The 24,112-nt window shown below is 41.7% G+C and overlaps 1 protein-coding gene across 17 annotated transcripts in view; it reads left to right on the plus strand.

Annotated features, from left to right (window-relative positions):
• Window positions 1–24,112, plus strand: part of FOXP1 (forkhead box P1) — a 380,458-nt gene that overhangs the window by 196,774 nt on the left and 159,572 nt on the right. For 11 of the 17 annotated variants that reach the window (XM_071550249.1, XM_071550237.1, XM_071550236.1 and 8 more), the window contains one exon: window positions 17,877–18,058. In XM_071550249.1, coding sequence (XP_071406350.1) covers window positions 17,888–18,058 — 171 coding nt within the window. In that variant the 5' untranslated portion in view covers window positions 17,877–17,887. Of the gene's footprint in view, window positions 1–7,432; window positions 7,683–8,556; window positions 8,576–9,180; window positions 9,417–12,587; window positions 12,608–16,734; window positions 16,775–17,876; window positions 18,059–24,112 lie in introns of those variants that run through there. The other 6 variants (XM_071550241.1, XM_071550246.1, XM_071550245.1 and 3 more) reach the window with 6 other exon arrangements.

The raw sequence follows: 24,112 nt of genomic DNA on the forward strand, positions 1-24,112 counted from the left end.
GCTGGATACATCAGTAGTGGGAGATCAACGTCTCTGTAATCTAAAGCATTTTCCTTTCTCCTCTCCCCCGAGTATACTGATGTTGAAGTCTACCAGAAAGTGCCTATAGTCTTGCCTTTTTAGTCAGAAGTGTAGGAGAGGGACTGTTTTAGGTGTCTCTAGATGCCCAGTTTCTGTATGGTGCAGAACCGTGGGTACATCGCATCGCCGAGGCTGTTCTGTATATATGTTCCATGCAGATATTATGCCCATTTTGTGAGTAAGTGTCTGTGGAGTTGCTTGAACGCAGATTTTTATTACTTCTTGTAGGAGTCAGAATTCTGTACTCTTGCCTTCCAAACGGTGTTCCATCCAGCAAGCCCTTAAAGGCTTGTGAGACCATCACCTTTGCATATTTTGTCTGAAAAGTCTTCGCACATAGTTATGTGTGCCAAAAGCCGCATACTATGTTTTCCTAAAAATTGCGTTCAAGTTGCCAAAAAATTGGTGGGAACTTGGAATTTCCGAGTTACAAGTTCACACGCCAACTGCGAAAGGAGAAAAGCCGACGTGCGAGGTTTTGCAGAACCCTGACTGTCTCCCTTCCGGCTGAGCTCGAGTCTGTGCTCCCACCGGTGTCGTGTGTGCTGACAGCCGGAGCAGGCACCGGGGCTGGCGGCTCCCTTCCAGCGTGTGGGCAGCCCAAGCGGCACAGGAAAGCAGGAAGGGGAGTTAAAAAAAGGAGACCGAGATGCAGACTCAGATGAGAAATAATTTCAGCCATGCCTTGGTGGATGGGAAATTGGGTTAGCTTGGTCTTTGGAAAAACGCAGGTTGGGCACTGAGGAAGGAGTGGATCACCAGCGGAGCGGGTCGTCGTTTACAAAACATTCCATCTTTTTATGTATTTAGTAAGTCTTGAATAACAGCTGTGAGAGATCCCTTTGCTGCTGTCCATGCTCCCCTCTCAATTATGTAAAATAAGTTTTGTGCATTCTGTTTTTACGTGCTTTAATATTTTGGGGTTTAACTTTGTTATTTCATTTTTTTAAGTCTTCAGCGGTTGCATGTTTGACATGGTTTTGTTATCCTAGATGTTATGTTATGATCTGGCACACAGAGCATTAATTCCTTTATCAGCTCTATTTCCTTTACAGTTGTTCATTTAATTGAGCTCCTCTGTGTATTTTACAAAACAAGATGCATTCATTGCAACTTGCAGACCTCAGACAGTATTGTAACATGTTTCAGAAAAATAGCACTTTTGTAGGTAGTTGTGGAAGTTGGGTGTTTGGTTTATTTTTCAGATGATGGGGGGAAGCAGTAGCAGAATTCTTGCATGCATAATCAGTCGGAACTTTCCAGAAGCTCTTTATTCTAGTTATTTTCTTTTAAAGCTGTGTTTACTCTAAGAATTCGGCTGAGGCAGTTGAAATATGTGGCTGCAGTGTAGAACAAAATACACTGTATGTTTTGTTGCTCTCCATGTTCTGCTTTGACTTGTGCAAACAGTTTTAATCCAAAGGAAGAGATCATACGGTCTGTAACTGCGGTATCATACAATCCAGTTTAGGGTGCAAATTACCCTCTTATGGCACATCCTGACATTGAATAATCTTGTCTTGAATAGACTGTAAATAGAGTGAGTGTATGCTTCTCTTTCACAAGCCCTTGGAGCAGGAAGCCACATGCCTTAGCTCTTCAGTTTTCAGGAGCCAGCACATCTGGGGTACTGCGCACCTGCATGTGGCTGGAGATGTTCAAATACTGTCTTCAGTGCACATTTTAGATGTTAAACACACATTGCTGGTTGTAAACGGCCACCACATGCTGCTGGGGATTCAGCACCAGAAAGGCCATTTCCTGAAACATGGAGCAACCTTTACCAAACTTGGCAGTGATGGACCCTTCCAGTCCAGGGCTGAACAGCTGTTTTTGGAGAGGTTATGGGGCCACAGCACTGTCTGTTGACAGGCTTTCTGTTTCATTGGCATCATGCATGGAAAAGGTATGGTCATCCACATGGTCATGCCCATGATTGCCCACTGTTGTTGATCAAAGCAAACTGGAGAGGTTATTTGGTGTCTGAAACTCCTCTCTGCTGTTGAACCCTCTCCCAGCCATCTCTGGTGCTGGCTTAGAGGTGGGCATTGCTCTTCAGCCATGGGTGAATGCGGAAGAAGGATTAAGAGCTTGGCTTTCTGCATCCTCACTCAAAAGTAGGCATCTGTGCTTTTTTTGGTGAGTTAGAAACGAATTGGTTTCGACAGAGCTTTTTTAGGGAGTTTTCTCAGGCACAGGATGAAATTTTGAGGTGGAAAAATTTCGCACTTTCTTTTCCCCATCTTATTGGGCCAGTGTGGGGAGGACCAACTGTATTTTTGGGTGCTTGGGATCCATGTGTATGGCTGTTGAGGAACATGTGCAGTATGTACATGGCTCCTGCACAGAAGTGTGGTGGGGAGGGATCCTTGCTCTGGACCCAGACTGGAGCTGTTCCTGGGAAAGCAAACACCAAGACAAAACTGGGGGAGAAAGTACCTCCTCTGTCCCACTTACTCTGTTCTGAGTGATGTGAAACTGCTATGTTGGGTACTTTAACAGCACATCTTGTGTGTGTGTTAGCTTACACACCACTGTGCATGGGCACATGTTTGGTGTCCCTGTTCCATCGTGCTGCCCAAACTGTAATCTGAGAGCCATAGCCCTTGGACACTAGGGCAAGGCAAGGAGACCATCTGTGTTTCCACAAAAGCTTAGCTAAGTGCATTTTTTATATTGTGTTATGGGCCTGATTCTTGTGGGGGGGGTTATATGCTCTCAGTTGTGGGTGCTCAGCATTTTTGCAAGTCACCCTGCTCAGAAGTTGGTGGTTAAGTTTTTTTAATGGGAAAAAGCGTTTTTCCATTTGCTTCTCCATAAACTGAAACCACTATAGAGCCCTTGCCTAGTTTTCCACACAGAAGCACACACTGATGGGAGCATGAGGACGACTGCAGATCTTGGAAGGCTTGAAGTGTGTGAAAACAAGGAGTCCTAATGAAAAGCGTTTTGCAACTTAATTGTAGTGGGTGTGCCTTTGTTTGTGCAAAGAAATGAAAGTGCTGGAGGCCGAAGTGCTTTCTTTATCCTAAGAAGAGTGAGCAGTACAAACTTCCCTGGCAAGTTCTGCCAAGGTGCCTGAGACCTGCAAGTCCCTGCAAAGCTTTGGCTCTCTGCTCCCTGGGACCCATCCCATGGACTTGGAGCCTTGAGCCATCCATCCTCACAGGGCTCTCCAGAAATACCATATTTTGCATGATGGACCTTTCTTGGGCTCCAAAGTGCCCTTCTTATAAAGAGTTTTATTCACATTACAGACTCAGTGCATTTAGGGAAGCCAACCGGTCCTTTGCAATTGTTTTGAGTTTCATGACTTGCTCTCTGGATGAATCTGCACATCACATGTAGCCAACAGTAAACCTGTTGAAGGCAAAGGGCTTGTTTCTTCTTCACACTGCCTTTAACCCCTTGGGAGTAGTCCATGAATCCCTTCAGATCTGGTGCCTGGGAGCCAAACTCCCTGCTGCCTTCTGGTTCAGCCTTCCCAGCTACTCCGTGCCCCACAGAAATGCAAGCCATCTTAAATAGATGCTGTTTGCAACATCTTGGACTTGCTGTGTGAGGATGAGAAATGTTAACATAAATTCTTTAAATAACATCTACTAGTGTTGAATGCACAGAATTATAAAACATTTTTATATTCTGAGGCTCATTTGCATCTTCACATTAAAAACTGTGGTTTTCTTCTCAGGGAATGGTTGCGAGATCTGATTTGTTTTGAAATCAAAGCTAAATTTGTGTTCTTGCTTTCCTCTTTGCCCTTCATTTGACAAATTTTTCTTGTTCTATAAATACAGAATTGTAAACAAGGGCTAATCCTTAGCAACAACCTGGAAAGTTAACATTTCTCTCCAGCTCCTATTATAATTAATTCAGACACTCTGAATATGATGTGATTTACACATAATATTCCTAAGGCCAGGAGGTACTAATATCTTGTTAGAGAACTGAGGAAAAGAACATGCTTTTGTGTGTGCCATATAACATAATTGCACCGCATTTTCTTTCATGAGAAGATGTTTAAAGATGCTTTTTACTTTGCATTTGAAAAATGAAAGGCTTCTGCTTCTGCATTTGGCTGAAATTGTCTTAAATGTGTTTTCCCTCCTGCAGCAGTCAACATTGTCAAAACATTTTGCAAAGTACATTTTAATAATATGGGTTAGGACCATCATTATATTAATTTAATTCTCTGTGTAGGTAAATTCGTAAGATGCTTCCACTTTGTCATAAAAGTTTTTCACAGTAAACATCATCTGTTTTCCCTGTGCAAAAAAAGGAAAGAGATAATCTAGTCAACGAAAGGATAAATCCCTTGCGTGAAAATCATGAAAATATAGCTTGAACAGTCTCTCTCATGGTCCATCATTTTATTTTATTTAATTTTCATTTAATTTTATTTTGTTCTGTTTATATTTGTTCAGGGAGTGTTTTTGTAGTGTTAATCTATGTAAGCCACATGCAGTTGAAAACTGCAACTCCCAAAAGGCTGTGATTAAAACATTATGGATGTGGCAAACCACAAATGCAAAAGGAAGTTTACATTTAGATTTTCTTCATAAAATATTTTATTCAAGTTTTGTAATACCTTGGTATCGTGGTCAGCATTGCCATAAAAATTCTGTGTTATATGGAATGATACAATCTGTGAAGCATTTCCCATTATGTAGACACCATGTCTTTAAATTATAGCAATTTCTTAAGATTTTAAAGCAAAATGAGCTCTTAGAAGTGTGATTAATAGCAGGGAATGAGGCTAACACTGGGTCATCAGTGGCACTCCATTACAAAAAAGGTTGGTCTAATAAAAGCATCCATCTATTTGACCAATAAAGCATTTGAATGATATGCTTATAGTTTTTATCATAGCATAGTTACTTTGTACTGAATAAACTGTGATTTTACGTGCTGGAAAAGGAGCGTGGAACAGGCAGCGCGGCTGAGGTGAGAGCAGTTGCCTCAAGTAGGGAAATATCAGGACTTTTATGTGAAGCTTCATGTTTTTAGAAGCCTTCAGGTTGCGGTGTCTGAATTTTTGAAGCTGCTGTGAAATATCTAAATCCCCCGTGACCTGTGCCTGCCTGCCCACAGTTGTTCGGTGAGGCTGGCCCTTGCTGTCCTGCAGGGAGGGGAGAAAGGAGGGTATTGTGTGTAATCATTAATTCAGAGTTAAGTCCCCGACAGCCCCAGACATCAGAAATACTCTGCTGCAGCACAGGAAATGGGGCAGCACTTCTGTTTTCCTGGTGTGCGGACGCCAACCCCGTCCTCGACTTGCACCTTTCATCCTGCCTGCTATTATGCTGTCAACCTGATGTATTAAAAAATAGGCGGTTGCCTGAACAATACTGCATTTGGGGTTTATTTAAATACCTGCCTTATTAGTAGGTTGTACTGATTTCATGGGGTTGAACCGGGTTTTTCTTACTACAACAAAAGGCTAAATATTTTCTGAAAAAGAAAACGTGTGTTCTTGGCCCACTGTGGATGTCCAGGATTGTGCTGTGAAAAAAAAGTACCAAATATTCTAAAACTTGTGAAAAAATGATGTGGGGGGAGGCTTCTGGCCATCGTGCTGTTTGCATGTGAAATGGCAAGGGAGGGGAGATTAGTGCCAGGGCCAGCTGTGACCTTGGATGCTTCATGGATTTGAAAGAGGGATGATTTTCCTCAGTGTGTGGTGATGGTGCTGGTGCTCATCAGAAGGTAGTGGTGAACCAGGAAGGGGCCACGGTGCAGCTGGGAAGAAAAAGGACCTGTGGTATAGCCCACAGCTACAGCTTCTAACCCTACCTGACTACTACAACATCTTAAAGGGCTTATTTTACATAGGAGAGGGATGAAGAGGCTTCTGGAGGTCACACTCAGGCATTGTGTCAAGGAAGGAATGTAACCCAGAGCCCTGGATTAACCTCTACCAATAGACCATCCATCTTCTCTCCCTGTACTTCAGATCTTTCCCAGAATCGATGTTCAGGATAGAGAAGTTACAGAAACCTCCCTGGAAGAACATTGCAATAGGTGGCAACTTGAGTGTTATGGTGATGAGGGATGGGGAAGGAAAACCTTTCTAGAAGGTGGCAAATCCAGGGAATTTGGTCATCCTGTGCACCTTAGGTGCTAATGCCACAGTGTGCCCTAGGTCCAAGAGAGGGATCTTTGGGTGGGGATTGGTTGGGGGTCAGAGGTTTTGGTTGCAAGAAGACATCTGTGAACCTTTGGCTCCCTGGGGTTAACAAAAGGGAGCTGGGATCTCTGCAGAGATCAGAGAATGGTGATGGGAGGAAGAAGCAAAGGGGTTGTTGAGGATGGGAGAGAGAAGGAAGGAGAAAGAGGGCTGAACCATGGCTTGGTGCTTCATCTCTGCTGTGTGGAGCTGGCACAGCTATGGGGGTGTGTGCAAACCACACGTGTCTGTGGTTGTGCCAGGCAGGTTAGGTTGTGCTGAAAGCTGTTCTGCTTGTTTGTCCTAGGGAGTGAAAAGAAAAATTTTGCACCCTACCTTTTGCTGTTGTTGGTTGTTGTTTTGTTGTTGTTTGTTTTTTTTTTTTGAATGCAAATGAATCTTTCACATCAGTGGTTTGGCCAGTAAATCTTGTTTTGTGAAACACTTTAAAGTGTTTTCAACTCCTTTCTTTCCCCTTTATCAGAACAGATGCACAGCTCTCTGTTTTTCCCGGCTGCCTGTTGTCTTGAGGTTGCACAGCAAGACTGCAAAGGCTTTTTTGTTTGTTGTTGTTGAAGGGGAGGAAAAAACCCTCAATCCACAGAAGAGTTAACAGGATTTCACTTGATCTGCTCGTTTATGCAATGAGTAATGCGAGGTTGGTAACAGCAAATTGTTGTTTATAAGCAAACATGGCACTGTGTAAACAAGAAGGCCTGGTCCCCAACTGGTTTGATTTCATGGTGGTCAGCAGCTGATGCATGTAACATACAACCTTTCTGCTTCTCGAAATGTCAGAAGAATGACTATTTGTTTGTCTTGAGTTCTTCCCAGCTGTTTACTCTGTAATGCATTTGCCTCAACCTTGGTTCCCTAAGAGTGGCCCCTTTCTCCTCCCTGCTCTGTTTACATTAGTCCTGCCCCGAGTGTCACCTATGAAATCTGTTGATTATTCCACCTGGTTAATGTTAAATTGCTCTTGCAAGATGATGTGTTTGTTCATAAACACAAATGCTGGGCCCCTTGTTTACTGTACCCATGGCAGCAATCAGTTATTAAACAAATATTGCTTTGTTTGCGGGTGTGAGCAGCAGTTTATCCTGCAAGGTCTGGAAAAAAACCTTTAAATGCTGGGATTTTGATAAAGGAGAAAAAGGGGAGCTTGTCCCTGGAATGTGGCTGAAACTCACTTTGGTTTGCTTTGCTTATCTTTAACTTGGGTGAAGGGGCTAGAAAGATTAGCAAGTTGTTTGGTTTTTCCAAGAGATTTCCTTAGTGTAATGATATCTATCCAGTTGTTTGCTTTTTTCAGAAGGGAGAGAGCACTCCTGCAAGACGACTAGCACAGTGGTAGACGGCTGATGGCTAGAAAATCCTGCATGGAGCAAACAAGGAGGTAGAAGGTCTAGGACAAAGGTATAGGGCTATGAACCAGGTAATCACCCCAAAAGTACAGTGCTGTGGTCTGTGTCAGCGTTTGGTCAGGGGCTTTTTGGTTTCCCTCTTCTCTCATGTCGGATTTTAATTGATGCATGTGCTCTCGATAGAGTTGGAAAAGGCAAAGCTTTCACTTTTATTTCTGAGGAGATCTGAGGAAAATGTGTTTTAGAAGCAGAGCCATTTGAATGGAGAGAAAATAACAAATGTAAAAACGTGCTCTGTTGCTCCTCCTCCTGCGAGTGAGATGACAGAGCTGCTTTTCTTCTTTTTATAACTGGAAACCTGCGTTTACATCTGCTAATTTCCCTATGCTGCCTGTTTGTTCTTTGGTTTCTGGGAGTCCTAATTAGAGAGAACCATCCTGGTAGTTGTTGCTTTTGGGTTGTTTTGAAAACGAGCAAGAAAAACTCTCTCGCACCATCTTTGTTTTTCAAAATTATTGTTTGTTATTGTTTCTGAATGGGGCTTGGATTTCAAATGCCAGGCAGAACCTGTTAGCACTAACAGTAAATTGTTAGGGCTATGCACACAAAGGGAGTAAACCACTCTTTGAGTGACCTTGAGAAAGAAATGTTAACTCTTTTTATATGAAGGTGCTACCTATTCCTGTATATGTGAATTCATTTGTTAAAATACGAAGTTGTCGTCTTTTCCTTTATATGTGAATTAATTTGTTAAAGTATTTTGAATATATGTTTGTGAAAACCTTTCAAAGGATAAAATTTAGTAATTGTCCTTTTAATCCCTTGGAAAAGCAAGCAATAAAATATGCAAAAAAGGTGATCTATTGTCTTGCCCAGTTCACACCAGTGATCCAAACACACAGTTTGGTTGCTGGAGCAGTGTCAGGACTGGAGGGGAGCGGGGAGCAGGAGGTACCTGGAGTGTGTAAGTGGACAAGCTGATCATTAATTGACTCGTGTTACTGCAATGAATCAAACCTTCAGTGACTAGAACTAAGTTAAAATAGTGAAGTGAAAACGGCATTATGCAGAATTATTAGAGTTGCACCTGGCTTTGAGGTGGTTTTTGACTTCTGGAGGCTGCTAGACAGTTCAGATACGCTTTAATGGAGATGTGCGTGGAGGGTGGGAGTCTTAATTCATCTACAGCCAGCACTTGTTGCGAGGTTTGGTATCTCTTGTTGTAGCAATACTGCTTCTGTCTGGCATAAACTCACTGTATTTACTAAATGCAACTTCGGTCTTTTATTTTGTTGAATAGTCACCTGTTTTTCTGTGAGACAGACTGCAAGAGTTTATGTTGTGAGCTCAGAGCAGTGTGCATACAAACAAATAAGTCCTGGCTGTGAGAACAGCTCTGCAGTTTCTGTTCCTGTTTTACACAGAACAGCGGGGAGCCCTGCACGCTGCTGTGGTGCCCAGGCTGGGATGAGCAGGTGGGTACCTCCCCAGAGACACCAACCATGGGGTCAGCACGGAGGCAGCTCTGCAGCCTCTCTCGCCATGCTGCAGTTGAGCCCTTCCCTCTGGAGTAGTCACTCCTCTAGTGCCATGGTGCTCGTGTCCATGTAGTAGCAGTCACAGAGTCAGATGGCACAGTGAATTATGGCTTCTGGTTGAGTTTGGGGGTTTTTTTGCTGCTCGCCATTCCTTTCCTTCCAAATAAACAATGATCCCAGTGATGGTAAGGATGATTTCTGTGAAGCTCACGGCTGAAAGACAGCTCTCCCCAAAAGAGAGGAAGGAACCTCACTCTGCTGATGATGGTATGTAAATGATTACATCATATTTGCCAGTTGCTTGGAAGTGGCCCAGCTCTAGAACTTTTATGCAGCTATGGCATGAGGTTCGTGCTGAATATGGATTTAATAGCTGTCAAGCTGAGAGGCGTAGATTGAGATAGAGCTGGCTTTGCAAAGGGGGTTTGTTTATCCAAGGTGAGACTGGAAGTAACTTCTGTGTGCATGTGTAAAGTGAAGGGAGAATGCAAAAATCTGGTGTGGGTAAAGTTGAGTTTTCTGTTGTCTGCCTAATGCTTTGGGTCTTACCTCACAGAAAGGAGGGAGACCTGTTGTCTTCACAGCTTGATATGTTTTAGTGCTCTAGTTTTTCAAGGGGACCAATTCCAGCTCTGTTGAACTGAGCATATGGTAACCTTTTAATGTCTGTTTCAATTAATTCTTCCTGGATTTGTTTGATCTCTGTTCTTACTGTTTGTGGTCAGCAACACACTCAGCAGAAGAGATTTCCTTGGGGGTAACTACTCTGACTGGTTCTCTGAGAAGTTAAGTTGTTTGGCCACGATTTCACAATAAGTCAGCATGGCACAAGTGGGATTAGGCTCCTGATTCTTCTTCCCTTCTCCTCACCGCAGCTGTCTTAAATTTCAGCTCCTGCAGAGCATCAGTCAGCCTTTCACTGAGATGCCTCCAAATGATTTCAGGTTCCTGTGGCCCTGGCAATACCTGCAGGTGCTGGAAAAAAGGAACCCAGGCAGGGCAAGCCACGCTTACCAGCAGTGGAAAAGGTTATGCCATTTTATATAGTTAAATAAAGAAAAGGCTGTGATAGGAGTAGGTGAAGCTGCTGTTCAGACTTGAGGGTGGCAAATGGACATACACGCTTGTAATAATCCAGGCTGGTCATTGTCATGACCCACAGGGAGGAGGGAAGTCAACCCATGTCCTCCTCAGGTTGGCCAAGGTGATATGCTCTCCATCACTTTTGGAAAGCACTGGCTTGTCACTCACTGAATAGTTATAGTCTCACATTTTCAGCCTCGTCCAATTTTTACCTCCCTCTGCATCATCAAGTAGCTCTACCCCAGCATAGGGAGGGCAAGGAATGGGAGCAACCCTGTGTAAACCAGGTGCCAAGGCTGTGGATCAGCCCTAAGGGATGCTCCAAGAGCAGAGTGATTTGTTTCCCTTCCCTGGGGAGGCTCAGCACGTCACCTCTGTGATGTGCTCGACCTGGGCAGACCCAAGGCTTGGGGTGAGTCCAGCCGAGGTGAGAGTGTCAGGGCTGTGCCTGTGTCATGGAGCAGAGCCAAGGGTGTGCTGCAGGTAATCCCATTTCTTATGGACCCTTTATTTCCTAAACACTAAATGAAATTTCAGATTTTAGATACGTCTAGACATATACAGTGCACGATAAAGTTGATAATACATTAATCATTTTTAACAACAGGTAATATGCATAATTTATGGTGTTACAGTGCTATCTTTTTTGATATTTATGATGGATAATGCTCAGTTTTTGCCCTCATATTACTGCTTTAAATTATACCACAAGAAAATTAATGAGAAAGTAGATTTATGGGTTTCATTTGTTTGTCAATTCGGAAATTAATTGGGTGTTAATTTTAGCCGTCCCTCATCAGACCAGGTCTTTAGTATGTGTGCATTACTTTGCATTCATTGAAGCCTACCTCCCATTTACTGTGGGTCACTAGCTTTGCATACATTAAAATAGCCCTCAGGCTCATTCTCTTGATTACTTTTTGAACTGCCATGCATTAGAAAATTTACGCCTTTCTGTTATAATTATGAAAATTCTCTATTGGAAAATGGTACTTGTATAACAGCAAATGTACAGTCTTGCTCAGCAACGTAAGATCATATAGCAAATCCCAATACATTTTTGTTCTAATCCTAGAAAATAGCACTCTAGACAATCTTTGTTGTGCGAGTTTCATCCTTTGAAATTTCAAGGATCCATTTTAATGCATTGAATTACCTCTTTAAGCTGAGGAAATATCAAAGGATTTCACCTCGTCACTGTCTCTTTGTTTCCTCTTTCCACACATCCCGTGCGTGTTCCTCCCTTGCCTTGCTCCAGGTTTGCTTCTCCTCCTCCAAACGCCACTGTCAGACGTGACTCAGCATCGCTTTTCAGGACAGCTGAGCCTGTTCCCTACTATTTTGGTTGATTCTTAAAGATGATCCTTAATTGCACTTTGAATCCCCTTCTGCTTTCTCCTACTCCTGCACAATTCAGCAACCACCAGTAGTGTGTAGGCGAGTGGCCTTCAAAGGGGTAAGCATGAAGTTTTATCCAAAAAGTACCCTAATGTACTGACAGTTGATCTATAGTTAGTTAGTACATAATTATACCTAAAATACACCCTGTCAGCAGGATAAATGACGGCTACTGAAAACTCTAAAAGCATGACGGGTGTTCACCCATCTGCAATGACGAGAGCGGAGGGGTTTGTAAGTTGAGAAAGGCTGGTGAGTTCAGCCTGATCTGATTTAGTTAAATCATGCCATATGTTGGGATGGCTCTTTCTAATAAGTCGTGCTAACCACAAACACCGGCAGAGAGAAGTCATCTGGTCCACCTGGCTAGTTTGGACTCCCCTCCCCGGCATTATTTCTGCACATAGCATGGTGGCAGCCCTTGAGCTGCTCGTGTGAAACTGGCTGATTCACAGTTAATTGTGACATTGTGTAATTTAGTAAATGAGCAGCTGAACATCTGTACGCCTTCCCCCACGGCACATCAAAGCCTTACCTTACACAAGGCTTTTAAATTCCATTAGTGAATCCTTTTTCTCTTACTGAACTCATGGATGGCAGGATGGTGCTTCTGTCTGCCTCACTGACCTAGGCATGGAGTGTCAACTGGAGGAGATGGGGGTTTTGGCATCGCCTGGGGGACATGGAAACATATTCCTGGAAAAATTCAGGAGTGGTGGTGGGATGTGGAGCCTGAAGTGCTTTCTCTGGCAAGGCACTTGCTCCAAAGATACCAGGAGTAAAAGAGACCGCTTCTGAGTTGAGCAGGGGTCTCCTGGGAAAGGTTGTGGCCCTCGTTGCTGATCCCAGGCAGCACTGGGAGTGCCAGGCTGGTCCTGCAGGCCATTGTCCCTGTGCTGGCCAAAAGCAGCAGCTTTGCTCGTGCCCTGTGTGTTGCCTTGGTGGTCACGCTCCAGAGCGCGCTTCATTTTCAAGAGGTAAAATCCTGTCTTTGCAGCGTTGTGTTGTTGTGGAATGCTTTCAAACATTGCTTTGTTTTCGGTTTTGGGGGTTTTTTTAATAATTGCATAGAGAAGTGCTCTAAAGTTAATCCTGAGTCTGTTTTGGGGAACTGCTTATAACAAATAGGTAAAACATTTACTTACAAACCATCCACGTATAGATAGTATGCCTGCTGGAGAATATCAAGCTAGATTTTATTATTTGATCGCTCACTTAAAACTGATTTTACCATTAACTTTTCTGCCTATAAACGTAGAAATACATTTTATAAATCTGTGTTGTGTTTAATTTACATGTCCTTTCATGGCTGGGCCAAGTTCTTTAAGGGCATTTATTCTGCTTCATATAAATAATTGATCAGCCAAGTTAATTTACTTCTGCCTGACTTGGTCAACCTTAATTAACTGCCCTGGAATAAAGACTGAACTTTTTGTTAGCTTAAAATCTTTCACAAGTGTGGCAAAGAAGTGTTGTATTATGACAACATTTTTGCTCTAGCACTGATCCGGGGGGACAGAAATGCTGAATGATCTTTATGTGCATATATATATATATATTTGTAAACACCTCCAAATACTGACTGCTGAAATAAAATCATCAGCCTCAGAAGGAACTTTAAAATACACAGGTTAAATTGCAGATCTATAGTCCAGGTCAAGTCTGGAAACATACGAAAACTGAGATTTTAAGGCCCAGAGGGCCCTTGGGATAGTTCTTATAAAGCTGATGAGTTGCTTAAAGATATAGATTGGTGCTTATTCAGAAGTCTTAAAATTGTCTCACCAGATGCCTCTGTGTATGGTGAGGCATCTAAAGACATGTGAATATCAGTCCCTGTAGTCTTTCAGACTTGCAGTGGGTCCTTATTCTGACAGGTGCTTCAGTCAGTAAATCCGCCCTCATGCTGACATTAAACAATGCTGCTTAGTCTTCAGAAACTGTACTAGTAGAAGAATTGCAGAAATGGCACACTTCAGCGCCCACCTCCTGCCTACTAATCTCCATGCTTAACCTTGCTCATCTTAATAGTCCAGTGGAGCTGAGATGTGTATCTGCAGCATCTGGTGTTTGCGGTGTTACGGACTTTATGGACTTGTATTTAATGGATTAGCACAGAACCTTTTCAAAATTAAGATTTCTTTAGGTTCTATTTTTTTATCTCAAAACTCCAACATTGGACTACTCAGATAATTTTGATTCAACCAAAGTTAATGTCTGACTTGTGTTTTTTCAGTTTTTACCATGCCCTTAAGAAACTGGGTGTCTCCTGTTTCTGTCCAAGTCATCTGGAAGATGATTAGCTGTTCTCCTCCTGTTGACAGAGTGCTGTCCTTTGATTCTACTCCTCTGAAATTGTACTCCATTACCTTGAACATAACATAGTCACCAACGAGATGGGCCCAGCTGTAGGGCTTTGACTTTGTATTTGACTGTGCATCAAAGCTAGAAAAGGTTTTGTTCAGGTTAAATTTGGAATCTCAAGAAACTGAAGACTGTTGGGAAATTTTTAGACCAAGCTGACAGTAAGTCATATCAGAACAGTTCTTTTATTATGTGCTCCTTGATTTCAGGATAAAGTTTTACAAGCTGTTGTTCATACTGCAGCTTAGCTTTGGTCCCTTCATATGGGAAAAACATCTTGTGTCACCTTTAATAATTCAGAGTCATTCTGTATCCCTCATAACATGAAATATCATAGAATTTATATATATATATATAAAAGATGGATGCAAAAATATTTTTTCCTTTGCAGAATTGATAGAAGAATTATTCTGCTTTCTACAACACATAAGATGGACGTGCTCTTTGGACATTAAATTTCTGCAGTCAGAACACGGTCTCCTGCATGTCACAGAAACGTTTGTGGAGTACTGTATTTCCTGTGATAAATCATTATGCATATCAGCTTCTCCAACACTATTTTGGTTATTTGGTGTTCAGAGCAGAATCACAGTTTGTGAGTGATTTGGAGCTTCAGTTCAGTTTCCACAGAACAATCATGTTGCATAAAGTCAACCTTGCTTTGCTTTTTTCTTTCACAATTTTGAATGACAAACTTCAGTAATAGGCTCCTGTAAGGCTGTCTGTGCTGTGCTGGGAAGAGAAAATTATCTCAGCCATCCTCGGTGTACGATCACCTCAGCTCATTTACGTGTGCTCAAAAAGACAAATAATAATCATTCTTGCAGAAAGCTCTCACAGGTTCATTTTCATGACATGACACTTAATGATCAAACCAAACTGTGATTATTTATGTCAACTCACATTTAACTGTATTGAAGAAATAAACAGTTTTATCTTTTTTCCCCTTGAAATTTCGGTTTTCTATCAGAGGTATTTTAGCAAAGTGCTTTTGTTTTGTGTAGGCATCCAGTTGAAATTATATTCAAGTTGACCACTTGTAAATGGGTGTTTTTAAGCAAAATCTGCTCAGAGATGTTCACTTGTCCTTATAAAGTAATTTTTTGAAAGTTCCAACATGGTCTCTTGAAAAACTTGGTTTTCAGCTTCATTTTCTTGATGGTTGCTGCTGATTCTGCTGAGTAGGATCTGTAGGGTGGTCACAACCAGTGGAGGGGAAGGGCCAGACGTGCATCTCAACTAGAATATGGCTGGGGTTCTTTAAAAGGTAAAACAGAACATGAGATTTGTCATGGAAAAGATTTTCAAGAACTATGATCTTTTTGTGACCAAATACAATAAATAATCCATCTTTTTCTTAGACCTGTAGGTTGGGAAAATTGTAGCAATTTCTACTGTTTTTTCTTTGCAGGAGCATTTTGCAGTCCTAGAGACAATAAGTAGTTTCTTGACCCCAGTTTGGTTTTGAATAATTTTCCATGTCCTGGAGATACTTCACTCAGAAGGGCAAGCCAAGAAATTGTGATCAGGCAGTGATGGATCTGCTCCTCAGTGGTACACATTCTTCTTGCTGCTGTCAGAAGCATCTCACAGCTTTACTTGGTGCTTTCTCTGACCCTGCTGGTAGTTTCCAGGTTCTTGTTTCCAGTTGTTTTATCAGAAGTGTTAAAAAATGAGATGTGCTTCTCTGCTCCGGCACATTGGTTCTAGCATCCCTTTCTACCACAGGGTCTTCTGGAGGCCTCTTCCACTGGTTCTTTAGTATGTCCTTCCTCCATCTGCTTTGGTCTGTGTGATAGGGACATGCCACCCCCGACCCCCCTTACATAACAGTGAAAAACACGATTCTCTGGGTTTACCCTGCTAGCCCAGTCTTTCCTGGTGGTCATCCTTCTCCTAATCTGCTGCTGAGATGAATTAATGTATGGCTTCATTTTCTTCAGCTGAGACTGGATGCCAAGTGAAAACAGAACTATTACATTTTTTTTAAATGTTTATTTATCTCTGGTTAAAAGTAGTATGTCCTTTTTAGTAGTGTAGCATACAAAAACTGCATGGTATACCCTTGAGTGACTTGTGAGCTATCTGGAGACTCACTCCTGTCTCTTGTTCAGAAGCAACCTGTGCCATGCAGTGGCTGCCTGGTGTATGGTGTATAATCGAGCCTTGCCTGTTAGATGTAAACGCTTATTTAGACCTTACCATGCTTGTGGGCTTTTCTTATAATGCTGAAAATGAAAAACACACCATACTTGGTCTGTGTTGAAGCAGGATCAGGTTAAAACCCAAAAGCCTTTTCTAATGGTGTTGGGTGAGCTGTGGGTTTGTTTAGAACTTTGGACCTTTTACAGGGGAGTTGACAGAAGCTTTATAATGAGCCTCTGAGCCCTTTTGTCCCCTGACATAATTCGAAGATTTAGCAAAACAGATTGAAGAAGTTTCCATAGACCAGCTGAAATTTATTTAAATGTAGTCAGAACATTTGAATCTGCCCTACTCCCATCCATGTGCTTGGGTGGTCATGATTGGAGCAGGATCTGGCTAATGAGTGGTTCATCCTCTTCGGACTTGAGTTGCCAAGGAGTGCTAACACATTGCTTTCTCTTGCCCTTTCTGATGGCTGTTTTCCCTTACACGTTGTAAGGGAAGGGATTTTCCTTCTTTCTTTTGCTTTGGGGTAGTTACTAAATTGAAACAGGTTCTTCCTTGACTATAAAGCACCTTACTTTCTGTTGAGCTGCGCTGCACAGAGGCATTTGGCTCACACACGTGTGCATGTGGTGAGTATGGAGTAGGCAAAGTGCTTGGGTCACTCAGCTTGACTTTCCATACCCCATCCCCCCTGGGTAGGGGCGAGAAGAGGAGCACAAAGGGTGGGAGGGCTACGCTGGTGGAAGCTGGACATGTTAATGGCATTTAAATCTGGAACTTTGCAGGTGGAAGTACTTAAAACTCATAATAATATCTTCAAGGTAGTGGTTTGCAGCTGATAACTGGTGCACGTGCTTTGTTCAGGGCGTCTTGTGTGCACATGCTCATGCTTCCTGAAGATGTGTGAATTCTGGAAGTTCTGGGATAAGGAAGCAGGCACTTGTCATCCTCGTTGTGAGCTTGTGTCCCACTGACAGTGTTGATGAGGACAGACTGTAAAGCACCCAGGGAGAGGCAGCCACCAAGAGTCAGTTGAGAGTGCTGGCTGTGATGCACCGTGGCTGCTGAGATAATGTTTAGACAAATAACACAGGAGGCTCCTCACTGTAATGGCGTAGAGCGTCCAAATCCATAGCCAAAAACTTGGCCAGCAAGACTAATTCTGTGAGTAGTTGTAGCAATGTTTTCCCCAAATGAAAACTGATGATGTCCAGCACATCCCAGGCTCAGCTTAAATTGCTTCAGAGTAATAAAAGGTGCTAATTCAGCACTATCATGGCGTGAATGGAAACCAAAATATAGTGAATGCTCTGCTTAATCTCCTTGCCCCTATACAGTCTATATCACATTTTTGATACTGTCCATCACATGTTGCCAAGAATGACTCATCTGTTTCAAAGGAAAGCATCCAGATGTAACTAGAGAAATTTAATTATGGATTCTGTGTGTTCGTTCAAAAATATTTTTTTTCTCTAAGGAAAAAAAGATGTTCAGCAAATAATACTATATTTAGAAGGGAACTAACTTACTAAAATTATAGCTGTACCAACGGATAAATAAACATAAACTAGTAGCATGAACCATTAATGAAAGATAAATCGTATGAAGGAAAATGACATATGTTTACAGTTTGGGCAGGATTTAAACCAGGGCATGTCTCCTTATATACAGCAACTGTTTTAACAGCTGCTTTTTTTTTTTCCCCTCCTCCCCTTCCCTAAATTATTTCAGGTTTTTGAGTCATGATGCAAGAATCTGGGACTGAGACAAAAAGTAACGGTTCAGCCATTCAGAATGGAGCGAGCGGTGGCAACCATTTACTAGAGTGCAGCCTGCGGGAAGTGAGATCAAACGGCGAGACACCTTCCGTTGAAATTGGGGCTGCCGATTTAGCACATCTTCAGCAACAGCAGGTACTGTAAGATGCATTACAAGTTTCCTACCTACAGAAAAAGCATGAAGTGTTTCACCCCTCCCAAACCTTTCCAGTTTGCCAGGCAGAGGATGCTTTTAGGACTTGCCTATGACATGCTGTGCATTTTTGTCCATAGGGGATTGCAGTTGTTAATGTAAAGGGAAGCATTGGACTTTTCTTCCAGGTTGCCTTTTTAATAATTCCCTGGAAACACCCAAAGATCAGAGCTGGTTTCCTCTGCCTGAATATGTTGAGTCTGGTGGCAGTGATGGGGTGAACTGCTGTATACAAACAACTGGTTTCCAAAATATGTCACTGGGTGGAAAATACACTAACATTAAGTTTTGGTTTTGCAACAAATTTTAATATAACCTAGCAACCTCTATCAACAGAATGTTTTCTATTAGTGAGAAAGACTGTGGAGGTATCTGCTGCGAACGTCAGAGCAAATAAATAAATACATCCCATGTCAGTGCTCCTCAACTCAGAAGAATCACAACCAAATTGTGCGTTTTGCCTTGGTATTTTAATTAGTGTATTTTCTGGGAAGTGACCAAGTTCACAAGTGTAAATTAGCTGCATAATGTACTTTCTTTTCCCTGATAAAATTCTGAAGCCCTCTGAGGAAATTTTACACCAAAGTGCTGGGCATGTATCATTAATGTGTTTGGGAACAAAGGCTGCAGCAGAGCCATGGTGAATACACTCACGCCTAACCCTCACTTTCTCTAATGCAATAAGGATTCTTAAAACCTTTTAAATAAGCAATTGGCAGCTGGTTAAGACTCCCCTAAGTGTACAGTGATCTTTTTAACAGGTTGTTGTGGAGAAGGAAAAAACCTGTGCTCAAAAACAGCAAAACGAAGGCTTGGTGAGGAGCAGGACACCCCATTTGCCAGCCTAAGACAGAAAGCTGCTGTAATTAAACAAGTCAGAAAAAGGGATGGTACTAAATGCACAGACTTTGTTTTTTTCAATCATTTTCATCCTACAGGTTTTTACTTGAAGTGAGAATACCATCAGTGAGAAAATCACAGCCATGCTGAATTCATTACTGCAGTAGTCACACAAAACCACGGATAAAATTTCAATAACTGCAGGCCACAGTTGAGTAAACAGTTGCACTGAAACTTAATTCCTGTTGACTTTTCCCTCATTCCTTGCCAGGGGCACATTCTGATTCGTAGTGCAAAGACAACAGGGGTTACAGCTTTGATTAATATAGGACAGTAGAAGAGGAGTGGAACAGTAAAATATGTTCAACACAATGGTCTTGTCTTAAAAAGGCTTCATATCAAAATGAGTTAATTACACTGCATTTTCCATAGGAGCACTATGGAATTTTCCAGTGCTGCTTTGTGTGGAGAGAAGTAAGGAGGGGGGTTCATGCTGACATGTGCACACCATGGACCAGAATGGCTCAGACCTCTGCTCCTACCACCAGTTACTAACCCTGTGCCAGGGCTTCTCCATAGCCATCCAGAGGGCTCCTGCCTCCTTGAGTAGCATCGTCATCTGTGTGTAATGGGTTGTGTCATTCAACAGCCACCCATTCGGTCAATTAAGGAGTGGCACCCACTCATTCCTCATTTCACTGGTTCTCCAGCCCTCACCAAACCGTACCCGGCACAGACCTGAGTCTGCAAGCCCAGCGGGAGCAGAGCTTGGGATGGGGATGGGATTGCCAGACTCGGCTTTGCTTTCAGAGTGCTCAGATTTTAGCTTGGAGTTTATTTATCCTCTGCCAGTACAGTAAATGTGGTTGGGGATCTTGTTTTTCTCCAAGTTCTTAAAAGACCTGTATGTTCTGTGTTTGAATTCTGCTGTTAATTGGTTTTGATGACTAACTTCTCCATGGAGTTTATCTTTTATAAAACAAGTTGATTGCAAAGTTTAAAACAGTTATTAAAAAAAAATAACCTACAAACCCAAACCTGATAACAATAAAAGGGTAATCAGAGCTAGCATAAAAATATCAATCTTGCTGTTTGGAAAATATTTTTCAACGCTGAAAAGAAGAAAACCCCGTTGTTTTCAGACAGCTAATGCAAGCATTTACAGATACACATACAACATGGAGCATAATGTTTAGATGTTTCTCCGTATACAACATATGCTCTCAGGTCACTTAACAGAATGCGTTCTACAAAACGCTTCTTCAATACAAATGAATGAGTTCTGAATTAAACAGCTATTTCTTAAGAGCATTTCATTCAAATCTTTTCATTTTGCCACCTGGCACTTGTTTTGTCTGGGAAAAAAAAAATCAGTGGTGGGTAGTTTGAGCTTTGCTGCTGTGATTAGTTGTGTATTCCCATGAAGAGTGTGGCAGAACAGTGGAACCTGGACATAGAGTGCTTTGTGGAAGCATCTGTGCTGAATTTCAGGTCACATTTTTTGTGAAAGTTATGCATTTGTAAGGAGTAATAGCTTTGTTAGTGTGAGAGAGGAAAACAGAAATGCTTCAACTTTTTTTTAGGAAGTTTTAATGGGTTTGCAAACTTGTAAATATTTTACCCTGGAAAAATATGGAGCACCACAGATGTTCGTATGTTTGCAGGAGCAGTGTACGGTGTGATCACTCTTGTTGTAATTGCAGGGAGGACTTGTAGGACAAGTTTTATGCTTCCCATGTTGTGTTAGGGTGATTCTGTCATGCAAGGAGACTGAGTGATGTGATGCTCAATTATTTTAGCATTAGCAATCTCATAAAATGTACTGTTAAGCTGGGAGTAGCAAATGTGGGCATGAGTTCTGCTATGTATAATAACGCCAAATAGGTCCAACTGATGTTTGTATTTGTAATCGTGAAGTAAGAAAGCCAAAGCAATACAGATGACTCTTCAGGGACGGTACATCTGTGGAAGAGCTGGGTAAAAATGGAAATACACAGAGGAGAAATCGCCCCCAGAACCAAACTGTAGGGGAAGGAAAACCTTTACCCTCAGTATTTTGGCACCTGCTGAGGGTGAGCTGTGGCCTTCCTGCTGCTGTGACTCCACAGGTGCTGGAGGTTGCCATCTCATGGGAATGACTGTCAGGGTGAGGTGGAATGGGCAGGGTTTTGGTGACCTGTTTATAAATCCTGGATTAGGTGTGAAGGTTGCCTGGGTCATTGGACTTCGTAAAGAGATGGGAGCAGGCATTTAGTGTGGGGTCAGGCAGTGGGGCTTGGGAGCTTCCTGCCGAGGTGCCAACGGAGACAGAGCCAGGGGACGGGGCAGAAAACTTGGGAACAGGGTACCAGGCAGTCTGGCAACATATGTTGGCCCTGAGGCATCATGAGAAACATCTGGGAGGTGCAGAATTGCTGGTGAAGTGACCCACAAGCAGAAGGTCAGGCTGGGGAAGGGAAGCTTGGGCAGAAGGTATGTAATGATGGGGTGACTCTTGCCTACCAAACAGTAATAAATAAAGACTCGTGGGGACAAACTGCCTTTTAATGTATATGATCACAGCTGTAGTTGCTTCAGTGGTTTCTGACGTCTGCTCAAATAGAAGGTTTGATGCTTCAGCCAGTTCTTTTTTTCCTTTACTTTTTTTTTTAAAGCTTATAAAATAAATATTATTTATTGCGTTTTATTTTTATCCTCAGGACTGTTCATTAAAGTGTTCTTCACGTTATTAGCAGCAAAACAAGACTATGAATTGAACAAAGAGAATGATTACAAAGTTGAATCCTGATGTATAGCAGCAAGACACCAAGCACTGTGTTGAATGGTGGCAGAAATACAAACCTCTCCACATCAATAGCAAGATCCACTTTGATACTATAACTTCAAGTACTGCCCCACGAGTATAAAACTCAGTATCTTTGTCTAATCCAGAATGCTTTTGAACTTTGAGGAGGTATGACTTTAATAGTAATTTGTTGACAGATTAGCTGCAGAGATTGCAAAGGCTTTATTTTGCAGAACTGGCAGGCTCGTATCAGTGTTCTCTTAAGGAAAAAAACACACACTGCTGTTTTGCAACTGCCTTCATTTATTGACAACCTGCGCTGAGCAGGCAGAATCGGAATGTTTGGTTAATGTAAACCTATAGCTTGTCTGATGGAGTTTAGTGTACTTTTAGGTAGTGCATAGATTGCTTGATAAAAAGGGGTACAAGGTGAGTGTTTATGACAAACTGTAATAGCAACACAAACGCAACTGGTTACGTGGAGAAAGAAGGAGGAGGTTTATATAAAGAATTGTGGGCAAGTTTCTTTTCTTCACTTTGTCTTTGAGCTGAACTATACTGTAATTATGAAGTGTCACTTCAAGCTTTCTGAAGAATTTAAATAAATACGTTTTGCCATGTGCCCACAAAGTAAGGAAAGAAGGGGGTTTTCCATGAAAAAAATTGACAGCATTATTTCCTGTTTTTTACTTTTATTCCAGTAAATGCATACAAATGAAAAATACATATTTTTCCACATATGGAAAAATGTTTGATAGACAAAAGAAATTTTTATTAGGTTCTGATGTCTGTGCCCAAGTCAGTGACTGCATTTGGGGTATTTGTGGTGTCGGTGTGAAGATGCCACAGTTGGGCCCTTTGGCAGTAGTTGTTTCATGAAATGTTGAGATGTGAAGTTTTGGATTGAGGGAAGTGAACTCCAGAGGGAATATGTGGCTTCTTCAGATTGTGTTCATGTTCAAAGACAAGGGGAATGTGCAAGAAATGGGGGATTCGGTGTATTGTTGAGAGACCGCTTTAATTGGGCAGATCAAAAGGAAGATTTGACTAGAAAGAAATCTGAATATATCACAGTGTAAATGAAAGTAATGCTTTTCTTTTTTTTTTTTTAAATTGCTGAGTTTCATCTTATTTCAAAAACCCGTGAGGAAAGGTTACAAACTGCATCAGGAGTTTTATGGTCCCATTGATCATGATGTGGACTTATCTCTGTAGAGCAAAACTGCTAAATTAGATCCAAGATAAAGTCTTTGTTTCATATTGACATAACTGGGTTAGACCAAAATTGTTTGTTAGACTTTGAGGGAGCGTCCGTGTTGAGTCATTTTGTCCAAAGAGACATAAAGCCTAATTATTAAACTGCTGTTGCTATTGAAGGAGCCATTTTAAAGTATAGATTAAACTCCATGCAGGCTATTGGATTGTGTCTGATTTGTATTGTAGTACCCTGATAATTGAAGATACAACAAGGTGAAAAGATGACTGCATTTGTAGAGCTTGTGCTGTTTCATCAAAGAACATGAAAAACAACTTTATGCTCCCAGTAACTTTGTGTTTTTATCATTCAAACTTTCCCCCCAAGTTCTCCCATCTCCCAACATTGAACAAAAGGTGACATGATGTCTTTTTAGTCATTCAAATCTAATAACTTTTAATCTGAAGGTTAAGTAGTGAGATATAAACTAAGAGATGATAATATCAATTTTATGTTCACTGAAGGGCACAATATACCTCTTTCTAGTAGAGGGAAAATTGTGCGTAAAATGTCTTTTGCTTTTCAATGGAAAAGCTGTGGCTCTGAGAGCTTAGGAATGAAGCAGCTCTGGAAAAATTAAATAAGTTTTAACATAGGCTGGCTACCTTGCCTAGATTTTAGAATCAATGATTTTTTTCCTTAATTCAATTTTTAGATCTCTTGTCAATGAACCATGCTGAGAACATTCACACAGCATTCTCTATCCTCACTATTACTACTGTCTTTGTTATAACTACTTATTGACATCAACAAGCCTTAAATTTTCTCTAACTTGAAGGGTAAGGGGAAACTACTGCTTAGTTGCACTTACTGAGATAATTGTTTTCTCTTTGCTTTGTTTTATTTTGCTTCTGAGGTTTTTGATAAATAACTGCATAAACCTGAGTCCTCAGAGCACCTTGACATTGGCACCTGGAGCTCTGCAGTTGTGTGTGCAGGTACAAGCATGGACATGCAGAAGCTGGGTCATTAGATGTGGAACCACCTGGGTTATGTGCATATCCAAATCCAGAAGTCCTTTCTAAGCTGTGGATGCCTATTTCTGTCTGTCTGTATTTATTTATTTATTTACAATAGCTGCTTTTACTTCTCCAGGTGAATTAAGATCATGCAGTA

Source organism: Pithys albifrons, chromosome 3, assembly GCF_047495875.1.
Source record: "Pithys albifrons albifrons isolate INPA30051 chromosome 3, PitAlb_v1, whole genome shotgun sequence".
In the NCBI taxonomy this organism is placed as follows: domain Eukaryota; kingdom Metazoa; phylum Chordata; class Aves; order Passeriformes; family Thamnophilidae; genus Pithys; species Pithys albifrons.